This window comes from Nothobranchius furzeri, chromosome 5 (genome assembly GCF_043380555.1).
Source record: "Nothobranchius furzeri strain GRZ-AD chromosome 5, NfurGRZ-RIMD1, whole genome shotgun sequence".
NCBI lineage: Eukaryota > Metazoa > Chordata > Actinopteri > Cyprinodontiformes > Nothobranchiidae > Nothobranchius > Nothobranchius furzeri.
In genome coordinates this window covers 77946059-77970760 of record NC_091745.1, presented here as the reverse complement: position 1 = coordinate 77970760, position 24702 = coordinate 77946059, and the positions used below count along the sequence as shown (strand labels likewise).

General features: G+C 43.7%; 2 protein-coding genes across 2 annotated transcripts; one reads left to right on the top strand and one right to left on the bottom strand.

The window, feature by feature from the left end:
• Window positions 1-798: 798 nt before the first annotated feature.
• On the bottom strand, window positions 799-7290 carry rps27.2 (ribosomal protein S27, isoform 2). Its single transcript, XM_015950417.3, has 4 exons — window positions 7206-7290; window positions 6516-6624; window positions 3911-4021; window positions 799-1608 (listed from the first exon to the last, which is right to left on the bottom strand). Exons 1-4 carry the CDS (start codon window positions 7209-7211, stop codon window positions 1580-1582), a joined length of 255 nt encoding a protein of 84 aa, XP_015805903.1. The 5' UTR covers window positions 7212-7290; the 3' UTR covers window positions 799-1579.
• Window positions 7291-8943: 1653 nt separating this feature from the next.
• rab13 (RAB13, member RAS oncogene family) lies at window positions 8944-24679 on the top strand. Its single transcript, XM_015950416.3, has 8 exons — window positions 8944-9583; window positions 13836-13896; window positions 14087-14147; window positions 14216-14293; window positions 18461-18550; window positions 18746-18811; window positions 18929-18979; window positions 19078-24679. Exons 1-8 carry the CDS (start codon window positions 9460-9462, stop codon window positions 19147-19149), a joined length of 603 nt encoding a protein of 200 aa, XP_015805902.3. The 5' UTR covers window positions 8944-9459; the 3' UTR covers window positions 19150-24679.
• Window positions 24680-24702: the final 23 nt, after the last annotated feature.

Below are 24702 nucleotides of genomic sequence, written 5' to 3'. Positions count from 1 at the left end.
TTTAACATTTTTTCACAGCGTTATATCCACAACTATCAAAGGCAGCTTTGCCATTAAGTTTTCATTAATGTAACGGCTTGTTTAAATGCTTAAACACTAAATGATGTGGTGCCACAGTTACATGTTTATTGGTCATTAATTAGATTCCCTTCGATAGTTGAGAATATTTATGTGGTACTGAACTTTGATCTGAAATATTTAATTTATAAACTCCTGATAAATTTAATAGATTTGGCTATTAAGTAAGAGTCAGGTAAGCTTTCTTCCTCTCCCTTAATGCATAATAAATGGTTATTCATGATCTATAAAGGTTATATCAACATAACCTTTATTATATATGTATGGATCTGTTTATTTTATATGTGTATCTACATATATATCTCTATATAAATCTATATATCTAAATCTATCGTTCTCTAACTATATTTAGCTCTATATCTATATATAACTAAATATATACATCTATATATCTTTCCATAACTATATCTAGCTCTATATCTAATCTATATATATATCTTTCCATAACTGTCTAGCTCTATGTCTATATCTATATCTAAATCTATATTTCTTTAACTATATCTAGCTCTATATCTATCTAAATCTATATACCGGTATATATATTTCTATATCTAGCTCTATCCATCTAAATCTATCTATATATATATATATCTATATAGATATATATATATATCTGAATATATTATATATCTGTATCTATATCTTTCTACATATCTAGCTCTATATCTATGCAGGGCTGTATTTCTTTACATTTTCATCAGTGGCAAAAAGGCAAAGCAGTTTTGTTCCTCGTAACCATGATTTTATTAGCAAGTTGTGTTCAATACACAAGCAAGACACAAACACGTAACCATAGCAACAAGGCTGTCATTGAACCATAGCGGTAGTACGCCTGTCGTTTAAAAGGATGTAGATGAACAACAAAGCGTGGCAAAAAGAGCCTCTAGACGACCAAACCTGTAAGTCATCCTGTTCTTTTTGCTTTTATTTTCAACGACACGATAAATCATCCCTCATTTCCACACGAGGCTCCTCTTCATAATTGCGTTCTCGTTAGCATGCGGCATATCAGCCTCGTGTTTGAGCTGAAGCAGTGACCAAACAGTCCTCCCTCGTTGTTGACGTTAAAACAGCACCGAATTAACGTAAAATGATATTTTTATAGCTGTAATTTTAACGGAAATTACCATAAAACCCTTTTGTCTTGTAGCAAAGACATCTCTGGCCCTTGATTCCTCACTCAGCGCTTCCATAAACACAACATATCTGAATTTTAGTGAATAATTAAACACGTTTCTCACAATTAAGTAGTTGTAAGCTGAATAAGTATTTTATCAACCCGATAAGGTTCAAGAGCCTTCGACAATAGAAAGCGCAAAAACTGAAACTTGGATGTAAGATTAATCTCCAAAACAACCTCAGGTTTATTCAGAGATCTGAGGTGTTTGTTGGTCTCGGCGAGGTCCATCTGAACGTTTCATCCCTGCATCGCAGCTCCAGCAGAGTCGCTCGATGTCTATCAAGTTTCCATTTCTCGTCTGTGCAGCCACTCCTGGTCCAGCTAGTGCTGTTTCCTCCTGAAAGAGCATCCTGAGTAAGAAAAGAAAGACATTAACGAAGAGCTTAGGAATCAGCAAACGCCTTTTACTCTTCTGGTTTTCAGAACTGGAACCAGTCAGGGCTGCAGGAGCGTAAAACTGACTCGCTGACTAGAGGAGGTGATCTGCCTTACTCACACTGACTCACTCTCGGACACGAGTGCTTTACGTGCTAAAGGTCGCCGCTTTGCCCGCGGAGAGCAGCAGGAGTTACCGAGGCAGCGGGGAGGATGGCCGAGTGGGCGGGACGGCGTCAGTAAAAAACAAACCTTGACCCTAAAGCTTAATCTATTCAGCAACATAAAACACGACGAGCATCAGCAGAGCTTCGGAGGCAGACTCTTAGAAAGGAGTCTGGATGAAAAGCGTGTTTGTGCTGGAAGAGGAGAAAAACACCAACATGTGGTGAATTCGCCACACAAGCACAGGAGTTGCTGTTTGCCCCGATAGACACCCTGTTCATGGAGATCATCATGAAAGGGCAACACAAAGGCAGATGTGAGCGGCACCGAAACAAGAACAGTAAATATTCAGTCTGACGCTAACCAGGCACACGACCATGGGCAGACTAGGATTGACTTTATAAAACTACAGACTTTCTCTAATTTGACTCCATGTTTTAGTTTTTTATTACATTTAGAAAGCATGTCGGATCAGAACCAGCCACGCTTAAGCTTAGGAACTGACTGGTTTGAAACTCTGGGGGAAAAGTGTAAATTTAGACCCCTGCTCTTCTAGGATGTGTCCAAAATGAGACGCTTGGCTGCTGATAGAGGCATGCATCGACTATAACGGTGGATAATCGTTGCTTCACAGTAGTTCTGCAAGGATTAAACGTCCAGTTGCAAGTAGGGGTTGTATCGACTAGTCGGCTTCACTGCTCTGTAGTGACTTGTTATGCCTTTCATAGACTAGTCGCTGTCACGTGATAATGACCGACAAGATGGGAGTCCTCGGAACAGACAGCAGGTGACGAGCCCCTGCGCGTCGGGAGGCGACGCGCTGTGCCAGAGCGTCGGTACTGACGCCCGCCGTAACACGGACATTTGACCGAATTGTGACCTTTACCCTCTTACAATGTAACCTTCCCCTCACCCCCATCCTAACCTTAACCGGCTAGCACATGCAAAGCTCTGATCGTTGACGCGCTCCAGACATCTGCGTCCTGAGCACGGCCACAGTAACATTATCAAATCAGGTGTCGCCACCTCAAAAACTAATTTAACACGCGACACGCGATGTCGGCTCATTTCCTTTCATGTTTTCTGTCTTTTATTTGTGCCTGATGCGTTTCGCTGCTGTGGAGCGGGGCGCATCACCGGTTTTGTCCTCCAGTGACGCATCTCACCGGTGCGGCCGGCGAGCGCTCCGCTGTTTTTGCGGTCGGTAGATCTTTTAGAACTGCAGTTCAAAGGTAACTCATGAGGTGAATATATATGAACCCAGGTAGCAGTTTCTCTTTAGGATTGAGAGGAGATGCAGGAAGATAATAAACAGAGACAGGACAGAAAAATAGTCAAATAAAAACAAGTTAGTTTTTGTACCTGCTGGTTGCAACAAACAGACACCATTGAAGGTAATCAGAAGTGAGGAACAGAAAATGAAATAATTATTTTAATGTTTAGAGCAGCAGGAACTCCGAGAGGCTGCAGGCGCATCAGTGAGTTTGCGGCCGCTGTGCAGGGGGAGGGGGAGAGGGCTGAAGCAGAAACTTCCGTTGTTAAAAGAGATGTGTTTAACTTTGAAAATGTGGGCGCAATTTTATTTGTCAACAACCCCCCCACCCCCCAAATGCGCCGGGAAAAAATAACGCCTGGTCACCCATCGTCAGTTTTAGCCGCTTCAGGTGTATGACGTCATCAACGACTAGTCGAAGTCGACTCGATTTTCATTACTTGACGGTCGACTTTAAAAGAAATGAAGTCATGCAGCCCCTAGTTGCAAGGCCCGGTTCATCTAAGCTAAATCTGATTCTGCTACAAACTCACTTTTCTGCCCCTTGGCACTTTCACTGATAGTCAACAGGCAGCAGGCTTTTCTTGCTCTTTTCATCCGTGATCTTTTGTTCTTTTATTCATTTGTAATTTTTATGCATTTTGTCTTACCTGCCTGTGATCTTATTCTCTTGTAATGCTTTTATTACTTTTTGTTGTTTTTACTTTTCCCATCTATGTGCAGCACAGTGGGGCGAGGGGTGCTGGCATTTAAATGAGCTAAATAAATACATTTTGGCTTCTCGTGGGTACCCATCATGGTGGTTTGTTTACGGCTCGGCATGGTTGGTAACTTCATACCTTCTGTCAGGCGAGCTTTTCCTCCCGTCGGCTGGCACAGGACTGTGGAGCAGCCAACACACAGCACGACTGTCTGGGCGTGACTGAACACTGTGGTGATCTTGTAGCAACCTGCAACATCAAAAACACATGAAAACCACCTACAAGGTGTCAAACAGCAGCGTAGAGGCATATTTAGAGACGGGCGGACACTAACTTTTTGAGCCGATTTTCCACTCGTGCGAGAATCCACGAGATCGGGGCGAGTTTTGCGCTGAGCGTCGTGTAGTGTACAGGGGGTTACGAGAAGCGATTAACACCACGTGACCAGCTACCGATCAGCAATCGTGACGCTGGGGACACACCGGCCGCCGAAGCGCCGGGAGGCAAGGCGCTCAAGAAATTCGGCCGCTGCTCCTCAGTTCAGACCAGACGCTTGTTTCTCCGCTCGAAGCGCGCCTCGTGGTTTTCCTTTTAACCACTTGGTGTCCTCCATGTCCTCTCTGCCTTTACTCTGCTTTTGTCCTCGACACCCCCCTCCCCCTTGCTGTTTGTGTGTGTTTGTACATGTGTGTGAACCTATGGTGTGAACCAGTTGTTACACACAACCAGTGTGTGTGTGTGTGTCTGTTTACGAACACATTTGACTATCGTGGAATTGTATTTTGAAATGCTTTATTTTGTTAAATTTACCGGCCTGCCTCTTATGTCTAGGTTTGACTTCCTGCCAGAATTGACGCGGTTCACGGAAAAAATAGAGCAGACGCCGAACGATCGCTGCACGGTGAGGGCCAGAGCGCTGGCGTGCGGCGCTTCGGCGGCCCATGTGGTCTATAGAATAGGATAACAAGAGCGCCGAATGAAGGCGGTCCCAATTTCGCGGCGCTTCGGCGGCCGGTGTGTCCCCGGCTTGAGCTCGCACGGACTTCTGGAGTGTTTGATATTTTGCTCGTTCCTCATGAGGGTTGAAGTGGCGCAGCGAGCGGCTGCGACCCAAAAAGTACCAGAGCCGGTCACGGCGCATGCACAATCATGCATCAACACCGCTCGCCCGCTATCTCCCTAATAACACACGTTGTTCATTTTTATTTCTACACGTTTTTTTTTTTTTTACACACAATGACGAGGATTGTCAAGAAAGCGTGTTTGTCGTGTTCATGTCAAATTAAACAGATCACAAAACACAGATTTACTTTATTTCGTTTTCCTCATCCAACCCCCATAAATCCCTGTGTGTCCTCCTGCAGCACTCCTGAAGGACAACAGGCAAAACGAGACAAAAAAGTCTGACGTGTTGTGTAAAAGCTGCTATTTTAGCATATATTTTAGGTCCGAGGTGTTGCTACCAGATGTAGTGTGAGCACATGACTCGTGAGATTTACCCTGTGAGGAAGTCGTACGGTTTGAGCTGAAGCTGAGTGCTAAGAGTGAAAAAGTTGCAGAGTCCGCCCAGCTTAAATGGACTTTACGGACTTTTGAATTTTTATGCACGCGATTGCCCCCTCAGGCCAAAAGCGTGACGGCAGCTTCAATATTAGGCTCGTGCATGAGGCGCGCATGCTGTACGTGCACACTCCTTAACGAAAATAACAGCTGAGACAGTCCCGTGTGTATGTGTGTGTGTGTGTGGCCCGGAGGACAGGAGAACACACAGCTAATTAATTAAATAATGTGGTTCTGTACCTTTCTCTTCAGCACAGCCGACAAAGGTTTATGATGGGTCAGTCCTCCTGCATGCTCAGATCATTCCCTTCCCTTGCTTGAAAAATTGTTCCAAAATGAAAGTTGAACCCACATCTTTTTTATCTGTGAATTCAATGCCGTTCGGCGAGTCTCAAATAAAAATTTGGGCATCTTACTGTAAAAAATATACCATTAATGTAAAAAATAAACTATGTTCACATCCAGAATCGAACCCGGGTCTTCTGCACGAGAGTCCGACAGCTTACTAGGTGAGCTACAGCACCAATAGTGTCTTTTGTATCTGTAACATTTATATCCTTGATGACAGCTGAAACAACGTTCAAAGAACGGTTCGGAGTGAAAATGGCTGTTTTGTTGCTAATTAGCAGGAAATATCTAGAAGAAAGTTCTACAGAAAGTAGCTAAGGGTCCTCAGAAATGTAGCTAGCTTTGTCACTAGGCGTTAGGAACAGCGACAAAGTGGCACTGCCTCTCTCTCTGCTGCTAAAGCTACGGATAGCAAATGCTACGGGCGATGCCTGAGCGTGAACGCGCATGAAGCAGCCTGCTCGACCCGAGCATCTCTCTTTTTCTGTGATTTTACAGAAAAACAGGCAATCACAGTAAAAATGCCAGGGCTCGTTCTACAGGACCAGGGCATTGCAGGAGAATGTATGAAGAAGACATTTATTATTTCTATACATGTTTTGGCTGTCACACTTCCATAATGCCCCTTTAACGTGTCCTTGAAGCTGTTTCGTGTTAATGAGTACATTCTAGTCTCATTTCACAGACATCCACAAGAATCACTGTATGCCTTATTTGACACCCTAATCACCACGGTCAACGAGAAAAGGGCAACACATAAAGGCACGTAATTACTTCCACACTACACACAAATATCTCACAGTAATCAGATTATTTCCATCCCACACACACTGACCTGGACATTTGACATCCATAAAATAGGAGTTAGGACTCTGCACGAGGCGTTTCTTCTTGTGCCTCCTCTTTTCCTCCTCAGCAGTGGGGTGCAGCAGATCTTTCGCAAGCTGAAAACAAATTATATTAATTAAAATAACATTTTAGCTGTTAAATCACTCAAACTCGTGCTGAGATCTGCAGGGAAATGTTTTTACGACAGTAATGGCGGACTGTTCACTGGTTTCGTTTTGGGAAAAGTTCATCCAATTATTCAGAAACATAAGAAATGTTATTTTAAAACAAAATTAATGACGCTTTTATAAAGAAAAACGTAATTCAGAAGCCATTTCAGCTTTTCTACACAAACTGAAACAAACGTGCTTAGCAAAAAAAAATTATTTAAACTTAGACACAATGACGTTTCATGGTTAAACCATAAAGCCTTTTTATCTAGGGTCCTTTTTTAATCTGGTATGACCGAATCTTCTCAGACGTGTTTAAACTAAAACAGCAGCGCGTGAGCTCCTTTCTTCTGCACGTGTTTTCGCCATATTGCCTCCGTTCAGTTTTCTCTGTTCGCATTAAACTTACACCGAATAACGGAACCGCGCGTGCGTAAACGCTAATATTATCACTGAAATCGTTAAACGGCGGAGTTAAAACCCGTTTTTACGGTTTAGAGCGGCTGTGAACACCGTAGTTTACTTACAGGCATCTCTGCGTGTTTCTGGGTCTCAGCGGGCGGGCGGGGAGGAAAGTGACGTCGTTACGTCAAACCGGAAGCTGCCCCTGATTTACGGGAGGACGAAAACAGTTCTTCAGTTTTAAATGTCTAATCTTTTAAAAGTAAAAACTTCTATTAGACGTTTTATATGATTATCACAATTATACCAGTTTAGTAAATACAATGTTTAATTATTAAAGTGAAAATGTGTGGAATTTCAAAACAACGTAATGAATTTTTAATTATTTACGACACTCGTAGGAGACAAATACAGACTTTTTTAAATGCAGAAGTTTCTTTTTTATCGTGTGTCAGAGACAAGACGTGAAATAATCCAACAAAATAATCTCTTCATCTTCCCGACCAGAAGATTAACCTAAAGATAAAATAAACATCAAATATGATGAAACATAAACAACAAAAATATTTTTTAAATACTAGAACAATGCCGGCAAAAAATAAATGATATTTTCCAGCTCAGTTTACAGAATAATCGGATTTCCTACGATTAGACTCTGAAAAAGTGTGATGCCATCTAATATTTCCGATTTTCTTTTTTATTAAAATTTTCAATGTGGTCTTTGTTTTCATTGCTGGATTCTGGCTGCATTTTCAGTCTTAATATCTGAGGATTTCCAGAAGTGTGTGCTTGTTATGTTGTTTAAAGTAATAGTTATTTATCTATTATAAATTATTAATATATTAACTTTTAGAGATATAGCTGATGAACAGCCACAGTTTGGAGGAACATAGATTAGCCCTGGCTGGATTGATAAGCTAACAGCAAGTCACAATAAGGTCGGTTCCAAAGTGGGTTACTCTCATTGAAAAAAGTCAAATCTCTAAAATTCATGGGAATTTACAGCGCTATTTCATTAATCTCAGCCTTTACAGATATCCACATCAGAAACATGTGAAAGATTTGTTTTTCACAATTCCTTATGAGCTATAATGTAAACCAGTGACAGAGTTGAGCTTTAATGTTGTGTTAAAAGGCCCTGGCATATGCTGCTCTACTTTTTGTGGATTGAAACTGTTCTAAGATGACAGAAGCTCCACTGACACGAGTCTCCATAATTGTGAAGTCAACCGAAGGGGTGGCAGGAAAAACCTTCTTTCACAACTTAACTCAAATTTTCATGTGGAAAACAAACCCTATATTTGATCTCATCAAATCTATGGGTCCACTTATCTGGAGTCGGGTTGCAAGGGCAGCATCTAGGCAGAGTTCCCTCTCCCCAGCCACTTGGGCCAGCTCCTCTGGGGGAATTCCAAATAGTTCCCTGGCCAGCAGAGAAACTATAGTACTTCCCACGTGTTGTGGGTTTTCCTTTAGGTCTCCTCCGGGTTGGAAGTGCCCGGGCATCCCGGAGGCTTCCAGGAGGCATCCTGAGCAGATGCCCGAGCCACCTTAACTGGCGCCTCTTGATGTGGGATGCTATCATAATAGGATCCTATTTATTTGTTTGTTTGTTTTTTTGTCATTGCACCAAATGGACAAAAAAGTGCACACAATTCAATTCAACGCCACAGAAAACACACCATCTTGGAATGGTACCAGGCCCCTTGGTGCCAAAGGTCAAAGAAATCCTTCTATTGAATAATCGGTAAAGTTTGCTCATTCAAAAAAGAAATTGTAGTATTTTTTGGGCACATCTTAGCGTTTTTTAAACAACAAAATAATGAAGTTGAATAAAATAATGTGATAATTTACTTTTTATAATTTCAATAATTATGACGTTTTTTAGATTTCAATTTTTATTGTATCTTTTTAACATGGGAGAAAATAAAGAGGAGAGTATTTGGTGAACATTTCCCATGTGATGATAAATCCTAGCGCTAAATGCCGCCCCCTGGCGCCCGCAGTGCGCAGCTGCATCTCTGGTCACTCCCACGCTACGTAGCGTTTCAGGAGAAGTGGGCGGTTTGTTCCAAGTTTTCTTTTTCTTTTTTACTTTTACATGGTGAGAAAACACGTCGCCAACTCCGAGGGATGCATTTCTAAAACATCCGGAGCGGATCTGGGTCAGTTCGTCTCTAGAAGGAGTTTATTTCTTGTTTTCCAGCTCGATCCAAACACTGAGGGTATCGGAGTTCGCCGGTAAAAACCCGTTAAAGGGATCGTTTTGTACACCCATAAGAGAAAATCTACGGTTTAACTCGTCGGCGGGGGAGGAGGAGCTCGAATTTGAGAGACAGACACAAGTTTTCCCTCTCTGGGTGAAGAACGGCTCCAAGCATGGCGAAAAAGTACGATTTCCTCTTCAAACTGTTGCTCATCGGGGACAGCGGAGTGGGGAAAACATGTCTGATCATCCGTTTTGCTGAGGACAATTTCAACTCCACGTACATTTCCACCATCGGTATGTTGCTGCGACATTTCTTCAACTGGAACTTTGAGCAGATGTGTGCTGACGTTTCAGGATTCCTGTGTTTGATCCTCCACACTTGTGCAAGCTGGTTTCTCACGCTGCTGTTTTCATGTCTCAACCAGTATAGCTCTCATCTTTTTACCCTTTCTTTTCCTCTCCCCTCATCTGAAGGTCCCCTCCTCCCATCTCAGATCTGAAGGACCACCCATCTTCATTCCTATCTCTTTACCATCCTGCATTTCCTGCAGACGGACTTCTGGCATGCACGCGCTTTCTGAGCAGGATCTGCCTCTAGCGTCACATCTGACAGGAGCGGATCTATTTGTTTAATCAGGGGGGCAAAGGTGTGGCACGAGGGTCCCACAGAGGGCACCGCAACTGTTAAATTTTAGAAATATTTTAATGAATTTGAGTCATTTGTACTTGCATACATAAAATAATTTCATTAAACTAAAGATAAAAGAAAAAAAATCTGCTCTGACCTGTCAAATTTAGCTCTGCAGCACGCTGAACAAACCTAGAGTTCACCCATGTGCTTTGGGATTTAGTTGAATAAAAATATTAAAACAAACTAGTGAAAAATGTAGAAAATAAAAGGAATTAATTTTTAACACATTGAATTGCCTGTTAATGAAATGTTCTATTTAAATAAAGCTGCCTCGCCTTAAACACCAAACAACATAAAAAAACACATGGATGGGTAAAATTAACCACAGTTGGCTCATCATAAACAGAAAAATCAGATTTTTCCATTTTCTGTTCAACAACAGAAGTATTGGTGCCTCTCCTGTAAAAAAATCAATAAGATTAAAGGTGTTGAACACTCGTGATGAATAAATTTGCAGTGATCTTCAGTAGGAGGGAATCGTTTGTAAGTCATAAACGAAACAAAACACTGGTGCACCAATTTCAGGAAGTAGGAGTGAGCCACATCACAGCTGAGCTTCAGACGGCAGGTTTTGGAGTTTTATTTCCTGATTTTTGGACATCTCTCCTCTGATTGGCTAACAGCAACCTGACTCTACCACTGACTGTCTGCTCTGCAACGTTGACGTTTTATCTCCACAAATAATACAAGCCTGGAGGAGTTCTGCTGTGTGGTGGAGTTGCTAATGCTAATGGTTAGCTTCTACTTGCTGAGACGTTCTCTGCTGTTTCCTGGACGCTAAACCAACAACAGCCTTCCCCGTCGTGAGTCAAGATGGGTGAGTCCATGACTGTTAAGTGTCAGTGTGACGTAGATCTGTCAGGATTTTCTAATCCTAAAGTTTCACCGTCTGTTTTCTATCAGAAGCTAATACAGGAGATAGGTGTAGGAGACTATTTTCATGTTCAGCCTGCATGAAACACTCAGAGTGACCCATTAGAATCAGAAATTCAGTGTTCCACACCTTTAAAAATGAAAATGAAAGTAAACACCCAGTTTAAGCTGCATTAGATTTTATTAAAGTGACAGTGTGTATTTTTCCTGGCGATAGGGGGCAGTTATGGTGGGGTAAGTGCATTTAAACTTGAAATTTGCCCCAAAAGTAGCTGCTGGCTTCTCATCCACATCCTTTTGAAAATACAGCGGTGTATTCTGGGAAATTTTTGACCAAGACTAGACTACAAGACACCTCCCTTGTGTCCTTGCTCAGCTAGCTAAACGGCTAACAAACGGAGAACACACGCCTCGGTAGAACATGAACATTGGAACACGTCTTGGCGGCTCCCGATGACGTATCTCCTAGGCTACCGGGACGGGACGGGACCAAGACATCAAGGCGAGGTTCTTTGACATTGAGAAAAGTCCGTGGTGTCTAATGTGGCGTCGCCCAGAGACCTCGACCCGCTCTCGCGTATTTTAGACCTGATTTTTATGGTTATACAGTACAGACCAAAAGTTTGGATGCACCTTCTCATTCAATGTGTTTTGTTTATTTTCATGACCATGACCATTTACAAAGGGGCCAACAAGTGCTAAACACCTCTGGGAGCTCCTTCTGTTGGAAAACCATTTCAGGTGAAGCTCATCAAGAGTGTGCAAAGCAGTAACCAGAGCAAAGGGTGGCCATTTAGAAGAGAATCTAAAACATCTTTCAGTTATTTGTTAAGTACATAACTCCTCGTGTGTTCATTCATAGTTTTGATGCCTTCAGTGAGAATCTCCCAATGTAAATGGCCATGAAGATAAAGACAACACACTGAAGGAGAAGGTGTGTCCACACCTTTGGCCTGTACTGTACGTTACGAAGCCGCCAATATTTTTCAACAACTGGGCATCATTTCAGTAGTTTTCAACAACATTTTGATGGATATTTTCTGATTAACAGTGAAAACTACACATTGTCGCTTTAAAGATGATTAATATTAGTGGCTGATATTGGTATTAAAATGTAATATTGGAAATGATTGGCTCTGGGTTTTACTGTTTTATTGACCCAACTTTTACATCATGTACACACATTATTCATGAAACCCTCCTCTCACTGAAAATGTGAAAACACGTCCGATCTGAGGTTTCGAGATAGTTTTGTTTGGCACGACTCGGCTAACTTAAGTTGAAGAGGTTTGGCTCAGGTAACGTTTAAAATTTAAGTATAATAGGAGATATAAAAGCGAATAGAATACAATAGTGTTTACTTTCATTTCCCTGAAGGTAAAACGTAATTGTACCACGAGGAGTAAAAATAAAAAAAGTTAAATAAAAATAATAAAAACACATTAAACGGTGCAAAAACACAGAAATATTATGAGGTAGAAGATCAGGATAAAACACAATAAAAACGTGATGTTAATTACCTGAAATTATTTAGTTTTTCTTTTTTATGAGGGGGATCCTCTCCAATTGTTGGTGTTGGATTAAATCGGGATCCGTTATAATAGATCAGCATAACGGATAGTGGTTAAAAGATGACCTCAAACGTCTATAAGTTATGTCGATCCCCAGTGAGTCGTGGAGGATGGCTGCTTATACTGAGCCAGGATCCTCTGGAGGTTTCTTCCTGTTGAAAGGGAGTTTTCCTCTCCACTGTCGCTATATGCTTGCTATGAGGATTGCTGTAAAGTCACTGACACTGGTCAATTTGCTGGGTTCCTTATATAGGAAACATTATTTCTGATTGGCTTAATGAACTGACCTGAATTGGAACGTTTATTATGTGAAGTGCCTTGAGACGACTCTTGTCGTGATTTGGTGCTAAATAAATAAACTTGAATTGAATGTAAAGGAACGTTGCTAAGCTGAGTCCCGTTCTGTCCCGCTCTGAACTTGAGACAGTTGTCCACACCTTCATCTCCTCACGCTTAGACTACTGTAACTCTCTTTTCACGTGTCTGAGCAGAACCTCCCTGAACCGTCTACAGGTGGTTCAGAACGCCTGTGCTCGGCTTCTGACCAAGTCCTCCAAACACACCCACATCACCCCGCTTCTCCTCCAGCTTCACTGGCTGCCAGTCACCTTCAGGGTTCAATTCTAGATCCTGGTTCTGGTCTACAGGGCCTTACATGGACAAGCACCATCTTACATTGGTGATCTTCTTAGTCCCTACACCTCCAGCAGGTCCCTGAGGTCCAGTGATCAAAGCCTACTGGTTGTGCAGCACCAGGCTAAAGGTCAAAGGTGACAGATCATTTGCTGCTGTGGCCCCCAGACTCTGGAACTCTCTCCCCCTGAGCCTGAGATCAGTGGACTCAGTGGTCTCCTTTAAAAAGCAGCTGAAGACTCACTTGTTCAAGCTGACCTTCTTCACTTCTCTCTCTCTCTCTCTTTATTCTGCTCTCCCCACCTATTGCACCTTCCTCAGGATCCACTGGTTTCCCTCTTCCCTAGTCACTCTCTCTCTTTCTTAAAATTTTTTAAACATTTTCTAAATGCTTTTTTTATATTTTTACATTTTCTTGAGAGGCGCTATAGAAATGATCTTTTCTTCTAAAGTAATTAATACAAAAACTCAATTCTGTTCTCAACAATTCAGCTTTTTCCATTTTATTTAACTTTGCTGCAAATCTCTTTCAGTGATTTAATCTTATCAAGCATCTATGAGAGAACTCACCTAGCCCACACACATGCTGGGTGGCCAGGTGGTTTATTTTAAACCACCGGTGGTTTGTGTCAACTTGTTCACCCTCCCAACAAACACAGTCAGCTGTTCAGACGTGTCCGTTCTCTTCTGCTTCCATGTGTTCAAGTTTGAGTTCTTTAGGTCACTTCTCCTTGTTTTTTGTTTTATTTTTATTTCTTTTTCCTCCTCCCCCCGTCAGGCATCGACTTTAAGGTGAAAACCATCGACGTGGACGGGAAGAAAGTGAAACTACAAGTATGGTGAGATTGTGATTTTTATTCTGTGGAGTTATTTTTGATTCTGTGAAGTAGATGGCCGGTTTCTTCAACGGCTTCACACTTCCTGGTTTCATCCCGGTGTTCCTGAGATTAATGAGGAATTTTCCTCTCGACACCTCGTGTAAGACGACGAGTGACGCGTTTTCCCTTTTGAATGAATTTTTGGGTTTAGGGACACGGCGGGGCAGGAGAGGTTCAAGACCATCACGACGGCCTACTACAGAGGAGCCATGGTGAGATTGGGATGAAATAATCTGACCTCCTCTCCTTTTGTTTGACTCCTCTCCTGCGTGTGCTGCAGGGCATCATCCTGGTTTACGACATCACAGATGAAAAGTCCTTCGAGAACATACAGAACTGGATGAAGAGCATCAAAGAAGTGAGTCCGTTCAAAGAATTTCCTGTTCCCGTGTTTGTGATTTGAAGTTCATTTCTGGAATGTTTGGTCAGATCTCCTGCAAACAAGTCACGTCTGATACACGTATCGGTGAGCTGTGATTGGCTGCTGTAATCGTCGGTGTTTACCTGAACTAGAATGTAATGTGCCGTCTGAATCTTATCCTTTTAGCCCTTCATGTTGGCTTTTCCTCATTTTTAGGCTGGAAAAATGACAATGAATTTAAAAATAAAATAAAATCAGTGTCTTTTTTTGGTGGATCGGCACCTCCAAATCTGAGACCATGGTTCTCGACCGGGAAAGGGTGGCTTGCCAACTCCGGGGCGGGGGAGAGGTCCTACCTCAAGTGGAGGAGTTTAAGTATCTCGGGGTCTTGTTCACGAGTGAGGGTAGGAGGGATCGGGAGATCGACAGGCGGATTGGTTCGGCGTCTGCAGTGATGCGGACGCTGAGCCGATCTGTCGTGGTGAAGAGGGAGCTGAGCCAGAAAGCCAGGCTCTCGATTTACCGGTCGATCTACGTCCCAATCCTCACCTATGGTCATGAGCTCTGGGTAATGACCGAAAGAACGAGATCGCGGATACAAGCGGCCGAAATGAGTTTCCTCCGTAGGGTGGCCGGGCTCAGCCTTAGAGATAGGGTGAGGAGCTCGGACATTCGGGAGGGACTCGGAGTAGAACCGCTGCTCCTCCTGACCGAAAGGAGTCAGTTGAGGTGGTTTGGGCATCTGGTCAGGATGCCTCCTGGACGCCTCCCTGGGGAGGTGTTTCGGGCATGTCCTGCCGGCAGGAGGCCCCCGGGTCGACCCAGGACACGTTGGAGAGGTTACATCTCCAATCTGGTCCGGGAACGCCTTGGGGTCCTGCCGGAGGAGCTGGTGGAGGTGGCCTGGGAGAGGACGGTCTGGAGCTCCCTAGTTGGGATGCTGCCCCCGCGACCCGGACCCGGATGAGCGGAGGAAGATGACGACGACTTTTTTTTTTGGTTTTTTTAAACATCCATTCAGTTGGTAATCGTGCATTTTGACCATTGACTGTTAAATGCTGGACAAACCCCACCCACAGCGTTCTGTAGGGCATTTTGAAGCCAATTGGGTGGTTCCGATCACCGCCATCGTGGCCGTGTCTCACGTCTCATCACGCCCAGACAGTCCAAAAATTCCACGACTATCCTGTCGTGTAAACTGGATTTAAGCCTCCAGATGAGATTCACCTGAGATTTTTAGACCCAAATTGAATAAATGATGGCATTTCTGTCTAGTTCATAAAACCTTGCCAACCAAGCTGCCTTTCTCTAGTTAGGTGCAGTTTGCAGCGGGGGCTCGCTGCTTGCTCATTTTTAAATACCGTCAGTTACTCTGAGTTTGACGTGCATGCAGAACGTGAAAATAGCCTTCAATTAACATTTTCTGCATTAGCCGCCGAACGGAAGTGGACCTTCCTCAGGTCAGAAAAAGCCACGCAGATCTACGTCACACTGTAAACGTGCATTCATGGACTCGCCTATGACGGCCATGTTGATTTAGTAGTCAGGAGAGAGCAGAGAGTGTCTCGGCTTGTAGAAGCTAACCATTAGCGTTAGCAACTCCACAACATGGCGGAAGCTGCTCAGCTTGTGCTGTTTGTGGAAATAAAACATCAACGCTACATTTTTTTACCCAAGAAAAAAGAGCAAATGGAGGCAGCGGAAGAGTGGTGTTACTGTTAGCCCACTAGAAATGCTACATTTGCATATCATGAATATTAATGAGTAAGAATTACAGTTCTGTAGTTTTCCATCCCCCATTCTCCTGACTAATATCTACTTCCTGAAACAGGAGCGCCAGAGCATTAATTTCCACGAGAAACCACAGCAGATTTATTGAAATAACAAATGTGCACCTCCTTTAAATGCGTGAATTTCAAGAAAAAACGAAAGAACGAGATCGCGGATACAAGCGGCCGAAATGAGTTTTCTCCAAAGAGTGTCTGGGCTCTCCCGTAGAGATAGGGTGAGAAGCTCGGCCATCCGGGAGGGACTCGGAGTAGACCCGCTGCTCCTCCACATCAAGAGGAGCCAGTTGAGGTGGCTCGCGCATCTGGTCAGGATGCCTCCTGGACACCTCCCTGGTGAGGTTTTCCGGGCACGTCCAACTCGGAGGAGACCCAAGGGAAGACCCAGGACACGCTGGAGGGACTGTGTCTCTCAGCTGACCAGGGAACGCCTTGGGATTCCCCCGGAGGAGCTGGCCCAAGTGGCTGGGGAGAGGGAAGTCTGGGTCTCTCTGCTTAGGCTACTGCCCCCACGACCCGGCCCTGGATAAGCACCCAAAAATGGATGGATGTAAGAATTTCAAGAAAAACCCTCCTAATGTAAATTCCTGTTGTATTTGACATGGTGGAGCTGCAGTCTGCTTCCAACACCTTTCCTGCATGTTTTAGGTCACAAACACAGCTTATTTGTTTGATTTGGTGATGAATCGCTCCTCTAGAAAATAATGAAAGCTGAGGAGAAATTTCAGCGTTTAGGGAGGAGGTAAGTTTTATTTTTGGTTTACCCACAGTGAATTAGTAACAGAGACCAGGAGGCGCTAAAAGCAAGCAAAGCAGCCTAGTATCCCTTTAAGGGGTTCGACTGGGGGTTAAACCCCCAAATGGTTCCCGAGCACGGCCGTGTCTGCAGCTCACCACTCCCCACGGGGACGGGTCAGAAGCAGAGAAGACGTTTCACATGCCAGTACAACAACTAGTGAGTCTTTATCATTTTTGTCCGGTTCATACTCGATCCCGCTCAGTACCAACAAATAAAATGACCAACTCCGCCCTGTTCATGGTTCATTTTATGTTTTCTCAAAGGGAAATCGTAGAGAATTTGTCATTTTTCTAATCTAATCTCGGAGCTCGGAAGAATCTCACAGAGCTTGAAAAGTGTAAAAAAGAACCTCGTAGTGGGGAACTCCACGCTGCAAGACAAACCTTAAACAAATATGGCGGCGTAACCCGCCAAACCGGATTAGATGATTCGCTGTTGGCCGGTTTCTCTCTGTGAGATTTTAGATCCCAACACATTCTCACACCCTAAGCGTCGGAAACAAACGCTTGGTCAGCCACCCTCCACGTCAGACCTATGGCGCCAAAAATGCCCTTTTTCGGGGTTTTTCCCTTTTGTAACTGCAGATCCCAATGCAGCGTAAAACTGATGTGATGGGATATCCGCTGATGCGGCACCGAACCAGCTCATTTAACCGCTCCTAAACCTTAACGTTTCACTATTTATAACCTTCCCCTCACCCTCATCCTAACCTTAACCCTCTTGCTACCTAAAGCGTTACTCTCACTGTGATCGAGCGTTTGCTTCCCGTTCATTCAGACTCTGACAGTCAGAGTCTGACTATAAATTTTCGTATTTGCCGCCCAAGGGGAACGTTAGAACATACCATCTGGCGAGGGGGAGGTTACACATACCCTCTACTTTTAACCTCCACCGTGGTAGTTGAAACCTCCCCCTCGCGTTGGCTCGGTCCAAACTCGACCAATGACAAGGCGGCTTCCGCCGTTCACTTCATAGAGCCGGCTTTTAGAGCGACCGACACATCACTAACGTGTTCGCTAGCAACATGGTTAAGGTTAGGATAGGGGTGAGGGGAAGGTTAAATAAGAGGATAAGGTTAGGGTGAGGTACAATGAGCTTGTTTGGTGCCCCGGCTGCGGACATCCCATCGCGTCAGTGTAACGCTGCATTGGGATCTGCAGTTACAAAAGGGAAAACCCCCTTTTCGCACATAAGTAACGAAAAAGGGCACTTTTGGCGTCATAGGTCTGACGCGGAGGGTGGCCGACCAAGCGTTTGTTTTTGACGCGCTGGGAGTGAGAATGTGTTGTAGATCCAGAAAACGTTAAAGTGTGACTTTTTTAACTTAAAAACCAGGTCAGTCTTTAGCTGATTCAAAAGTCACAGTAACAAATGTTTGTAGTGGCACAGCTTCAACACAAGTCAACCAGCAAAAACAAAATTTGAAGTTTAGCTGACCATAAATTAAAGCTTTCATTTCCAAACGCCTCTAACAGTCACCAGACTCCTGCTGCAGCCACCAGCGTCTCCGTTTAGGACAAAAAGGGTAAAAATACCCTGAAATGTTGCGGTTGATTAACTCCTTCTCCTGTTTCCCAGAATGCATCAGCCGGAGTCAGTCAGATGCTCTTAGGTAACAAGTGCGACATCGAGGGGAAGCGGAAAGTCTTGAAAGAGACCGGAGCAGGGGTGAGAGGACTTCAGTTAACCTTTATTCAGCTCTACTGGGAGGTTTAACTGGTTTGGATGCAAAATCAGCTGAATTGTGACAAGAGAGGAAGGAGGAAGGAAGTGTCTGTAATGTACCAGAGCTTTATTTACTTTAGATAAGAACCAGGATGTGCTCCTGGCCATGTAGTCTAACCAGCAGCTCTGTCGTTGCAGCTGGCAGAGAGACATGGTATCAGATTCTTCGAGACCAGCGCAAAGTCCAGCATTAACGTGGAGGAGGTGAGCCGTGACTGTGACTTCATAACTGATTTACCTCCTCAGGTCTTGATCAGTGTGTTCGGTGTTTATACGCTACAAATATAACCTTCGTCTGTGCTTTCGTTTTCTTCCTCGTAGTCGTTTCAAGCGTTGGCGTTGGACATACTTCATAAATCCACCAAGAAGACGGTACGTCAAAGCAGAGTTTGGCTGAAACATCAGCTGCTTTACAAACACGAAATAAAAAACGGGAGTTTTTTAACGGTTGTTTTTTATTTGCTGTGCAGAGCCAGACAGGAAAAGAGGTCAAAATCACCAGCAGCGCAGCGAAAAGCCCATCAAAGTGTGTTATTCTTTAGATCCCGCTTCTGCGAGACGCCACAGGGCAGGTCGTCAAGGAAAAGTGTTTCTGTCTCCGTCTAGTGGTCTGCCTTTCAAACACAGCTGAGAGTCTGCTCGTAGAACAAAATGTCTTCACTCTTTCAGTTTGGAAACTTCCAGAGGTGGAAAGTAACGAATTACATTTACTCAAGTTACTGTAATTGAGTAGCTTTTTTGTATATTTATACTTTTTAAGTCGTTTTTAAAATCTGTACTTTTACTTGAGTAAGTTTTTAAAAAGAATTGTAATTCTCTACATTTTATATCATATCCATTACTGAGTAAAAACAAATTGCAGGCTTAATAAATTAAAAATATTGCGTGTCGGAACAGAAAGAGACACCTGCATGAGCGCCGTGTCTAAACCATGCGTGTGTGTGTGGGTGGGGGGGGGGTTGGGGGGGGGGATTCACTTTGATAATGAGGACAAACGGCCATTTTTACCACTGTCTTGCTCAAAAACATCAGTTCAGTCCCTGTGATCCACTCGCTGTTTACCTCCTCTCTCCCTCCTCTCCCGTGGGTTGCAACCCGCACCTTCGCGCTCCGGTGTTACGTCATCAAAATTCTGCTCGGTTCGGTAGCCGGACTCGGTTCCATGTTTGAAATGTGTTTCCCCAACCGCTCCGCACAGCAGTAGCAAAATAACGTTTAGCGCTCATAACAAGCGGATTCTCGGCGTTTTGCGCACACGAGCGATAGTAAACTGGCGTCGTGATTTTGCACTACTTAGATGTAGCCATCCTTACGCTGACAAAAATGTAACTAAGTAACTTTTACTTTGAGTACATTTTATTTACGATATTTTTAACTTTTACTTGAGTAAAAATTTAGGCAAGTACTTTTACTTGTACTTGAGTAAAATATTATCAAAGTATTGGTACTCGTACTTAAGTAGGACATTTCAGTACTCTTTCCACCTCTGGAAACTTCTATGAATTACAAGGCACCCAGGTTAATTTATTGTTATGAGATGTTACTGTTGTTCCAAGTTCAGCAGACTTTCTGCCAGATTTATGGGATTACACACACGAGAGTGTCCCGATGAGTTCAGAAGCCTTCCTTGTTTTCGTAGTTTTAATCCCATTCGTTATCACAGTAAGGCATTAGCAGCGCTTAGCAGGTGAAAGTTGGACTTTAAAATCAACCCCTGCATTTGTAAGTGTTGTGCAAAGTCTGCAGAGCACAATGTGTAGCTAATATGGAACGCCATGCAGGTCCAAAACGCACAAACTTATGTGTCTCATAAAAAGTACGCGTTGCTAATGCACAAACAACACGTAAAGAACACGTACTTTACACGTGAGGAGTTCACGTGTATTCAAGCCTCCAAATAGCACGTGTGTTGCATCTACAACGTGTTGACCAATCGGTGTTTGAGAGTTGTTAACGCATTGATTACGTGTTTTTTGTTTGGTTTGAAAGCGCACGCCTCCTCACATGTAAAGTATGTTGTTGGTGTTTTTTTGTTAGTTTTTTCTCGTGTCCTGTCCGGCTGTAAAGCAATCAGAATCGATGTTTGAGTGCCTAAAACGAGCCTTAAGCCCGCGGCACACCGGAGGCAGACGCGCCGCGTCCGCGGTTTTGAGAAGTCAAGTGGTCACACAGGACGCGCCACGCTGCGCCGCTGGGCGCTTCTTGGAAAGTCGCACAATAGTCACAACATCGCGTGGGACTTGAAAACAAGTGGGAAGTGACTCTATTGTTTTTACGCGATCAAACTCATGTCAGTTCTCTTGTTCGCTCTTCCTTCTTCCATCTCAGGAACGTTGCTAAGCTGAGTCCCATTCTGTCCCGCTCTGAACTTGAGACAGTCCTCCACACCTTCATCTCCTCACGCGTAAGCCCTTTTCAGAAAGACATTCTGGAACATTTGCGGACAATTCAATCCGTTTTTTAACCGGAACTGTGTTTTCAGACACACCACTTTTGTACCGGAACTTGTCCTTTCGGCTGCGTTCACACAGCAGGGAAAAGTTCCAGATGTCTGACGGTGGGGGGGAGAATCGGACTTATGTTAAGAAGAAGAAGAAGAAAATATCATTCCTATAGCGCCTCTCAAGATAAAAATCACGAGGCGCTTAAGCATAATTCTGCGCACACGAAGACGCATAAGAGACGTGGAAGATGAAGCTCAATGGTTAAAGGAATCACTGAAGCGGTGTGAAGCGCTCCGTCGCGTGTCTAGGCGGTACCGTAGGAGGCGAGCTGCCGTGGTTCGCCGCATGCTACAGCAGCGGGCTATCTAGGTGCGCACTGCGTCCCCCGGTCCCCTCCTCCTCCCCCTCCCTCTTGTCCGGAACTTTACCTCACCAGTCTGAAGCAGCCACCCTGTCCGTAACAAGTCCGGACCTGTTACTAGGGCTTCATCCGGATAAATTCTGGAACACGTTATCCGGATGTTTGTATTCAGACTCAAAGGACTTATGGACAGAGTCCGGAACATTTCCGTTTTTCATGGCCTGTCTGAAGGGGGCTTTAGACTACTGTAACTCTCTTTTCACGTGTCTGAGCAGAACCTCCCTGAACCGTCTACAGGTGGTTCAGAACGCCTGTGCTCGGCTTCTGACCAAGTCCTCCGAACACACCCACATCACCCCGCTTCTCCTCCAGCTTCACTGGCTGCCAGTCAACTTCAGGGTTCATTTCAAGATCCTGGTTCTGGTCTATAGGGCCTTACATGGACAAGCACCATCTTACATTGGTGATCTTCTTAGTCCCTACACCCCCAGCAGGTCCTTGAGGTCCAGTGATCAAAGCCTACTGGTTGTGCAGCACCAGGCTAAAGGTCAAAGGTGACAGATCATTTGCTGCTGTGGCCCCCAGACTCTGGACCTCTCTCCTCCCTGAGCCTGAGATCAGTGGACTCAGTGGTCTCCTTTAAAAAGCAGCTGAAGACTCACTTGTTCAAGCTGGCTTTTGTATGACCTTCTTCACCTCTCTCTCTTTGTTCTGCTCTCCCACCTATTCCACCTTCCTCAGGATCCACTGATTTCCCTCTTTCCTGTTCACTCTCTCTCTTTCTTTACATTTTTTTTTACCACAATTGTCTATTTTTTGCTCATTTTCAATATATTTTTAATCATTTTCTAAATTCTTTTTTTATATTTTTACATTTTTTGTTTTTGTGAAGCACCTCGTGATTTTTGTCTTGAGAGGCGCTACAGAAATGATGTTTTCTTCTTCTTCTTCTTCTTCTTCTTCTTCTTCTATTACGATATTTAAGATCAAGTACTTTAAAGTTATCAAAACTGCTGCTTGGTTTGTGCCGTGAAGCCGTCCTGCATCGAATCTCTGTTGTGTAGTACGCCACAACGTTGTAAACAGCCGCCGTGCCGCCTGAGATAGAACTGGTGCTTATCTTCAGCGGCGCCACTTGTGTAACCACTCTCATTAACTATAACGGCTTCGATTTAAAATGGCGGTGCGGCGCCTCCGGTGTGCCCCAGGCTTTACAGGTGGAGCGTTATGGGTTCAGCTAATGCCCCGCCTGATATCAAAAGTTTATTAGAGATGCTTTCGGTTGTTTTTAATCTCAATGAACACGGAGACAGAAATGAAAGAGAAAGGGGGGAGAGGAGTGGAAGAGGTGGGGGGTTCACAAAAAAATAACAGAGGATGTACGAGAACCTGCTTCTAGACCTGCAGAAAGAGAGAGAGCAAAAAAGGGAACACACAATGATACAACAGAATGAAAGATATCACTGCGCCAACAACATGAGGATAGATGACAGTAATGATTTTAGCTGAAAGGCACACAGTAAAAATTCATAGTGCGTTTAGTGCCAACCGCAGCCTTAGGTCATGAGCCAAAACCGCCCGAGTCCACACTTGTGAGAGCACCTGTGTGCGTACACGTGCAGTACATGTTGCTGAAGCTTCGTTTGCATTTTCATGATGCATACTTTTCTGTAATAGAAACAAAAAAATGTACCTGCTTTTGGCCCACCTGGCGTTCCATAGATAGTCTCCATTCCGTTCAATGGGTTTGAGTGAGCAGCAGCATGTGTTGGATGAGTCCCAGCACCCCGAGTCTGTTTTTACACACTTCGCTTCCAGAACACGTCAAGCTCAGCAGTTTAGATCGGGCCAGACAGGAAATCCCACATGTGGAAATTTCAAAATAAAAGTCACTCACCATTTTTCTATTGCTTAATTGTTAAAAAATGAATATGTCATTTCCAGTGACAGGTCTCTGGTGGAGTGAAAAAGAACAAAAAATGTGTCTTTCTCCTGTAATCTCAGGAATCACACATGATCTCAGAAATCTCCTGTGATTTTGTGATTTCACTGGAACACCTGTGTGGAATGCATTCACAGCCGCTGAGCTCCTGAAACGCTCCCGATGGGAAGGGACGCACCGTAGAGGTGCATCTGGTGCAAAGCTATAGGTAAAACATTTAATTTAAGGATTCAAAGAATTAAAACGCCTCAAACTCATTTAAATATCACAGAAAATGACTGAGATTGTATTCATTTTAATTGGCAGTTTAAGTTTATTGGTTCATTTTGTAGAATTCAAACTTTCTTTGTCTCAAATATTCAGTCTTATGAAACACATTTTGTTTTTAATAAAACACATTAGGAAAGTGTTTAAACACTAAATATCAGTGTTTACTATCACGTTTAACCATGGACGTAATTTTTTGGGGGGGGGGGGGGCAGGGGGGACATGTCCGCCCCACTTTTTCCAAAGTCAAGTTTTGACCCCTGCACTTTTTACCATCCAAAAACAATATTACGCCATATTAAATTGACACTGGTTGAGCAGAAAACAACCGTTTGTGTTGAAGCCTGTTTCCCATTAGAGCATACTGTAAAGACCCCCCCCCCCCCAAAGTGAAAATTACGTCCATGCGTTTAACCCTGAAATGTGTTTGTTCCTACAAAGTGTTGAACACTGCTGCATTAAGGTGAACAGCAAAGATGCGATTCGTTATTAAAGATCCTGATTTAATGCTTTTCTAGAGCTCTTCATTAGTGAATGGCATTAGAATAATGCTCTGCCGTGTGGTCAACAGTTCTTGTTTTAATCAAGAAGTCTGATGAGAATGTGGAAGGGTGAGAATAGAGAAACGTGCAATATGAGATGTTGAGTAGAGTGGCAGATGGTTAAAGGAAGTGTGTGGAAGGGGTGAGAGAGCTAAGAAGCACGCACACACACACACACACACACACACACACACACACACACACACACACACACACACACACACACACACACACACGCACACACACGCTGGTGTGAATTGATTTAATGGGTCTTGCCTTTTAACTGAACTGCCTGAACACTGCTCCATCTTGCACGATGGCCTCACTGCTCAGTTTTATTTCATTTACAGCGACTCTGATTTAAACGTGTTGATTTGATGTTGAACACTGTTTTCTGCCCTCAGACTCTCCTTTTTGTGTAATTTTGCACATTTTCTTTTCACGTCTAGAGCAGCCAACAATCTTTGTAAGTAGCTTCCAGATCGGATGCATCACAAATAAAGAAATAAAACAGTTTCTTGTGATTTTATTCTATAATC

Bases quoted from the DNA above. Each gene is read 5' to 3' on its own strand.
- rps27.2 (XM_015950417.3), bottom strand. The intron at 4,022-6,515 runs GTCAGTGTGTGT...TTGATGTTGCAG, and splicing joins TATGGATGTCAAATGTCCAG to GTTGCTACAAGATCACCACA. The intron at 1,609-3,910 runs GTATGAAGTTAC...TTTCTTACTCAG, and splicing joins AAAAGCTCGCCTGACAGAAG to GATGCTCTTTCAGGAGGAAA.
- rab13 (XM_015950416.3), top strand. From the start codon at position 9,460: ATGGCGAAAAAGTACGATTTCCTCTTCAAACTGTTGCTCATCGGGGAC. The intron at 9,584-13,835 runs GTATGTTGCTGC...TCCCCCCGTCAG, and splicing joins CACGTACATTTCCACCATCG to GCATCGACTTTAAGGTGAAA. The intron at 14,294-18,460 runs GTGAGTCCGTTC...CCTGTTTCCCAG, and splicing joins GGATGAAGAGCATCAAAGAA to AATGCATCAGCCGGAGTCAG.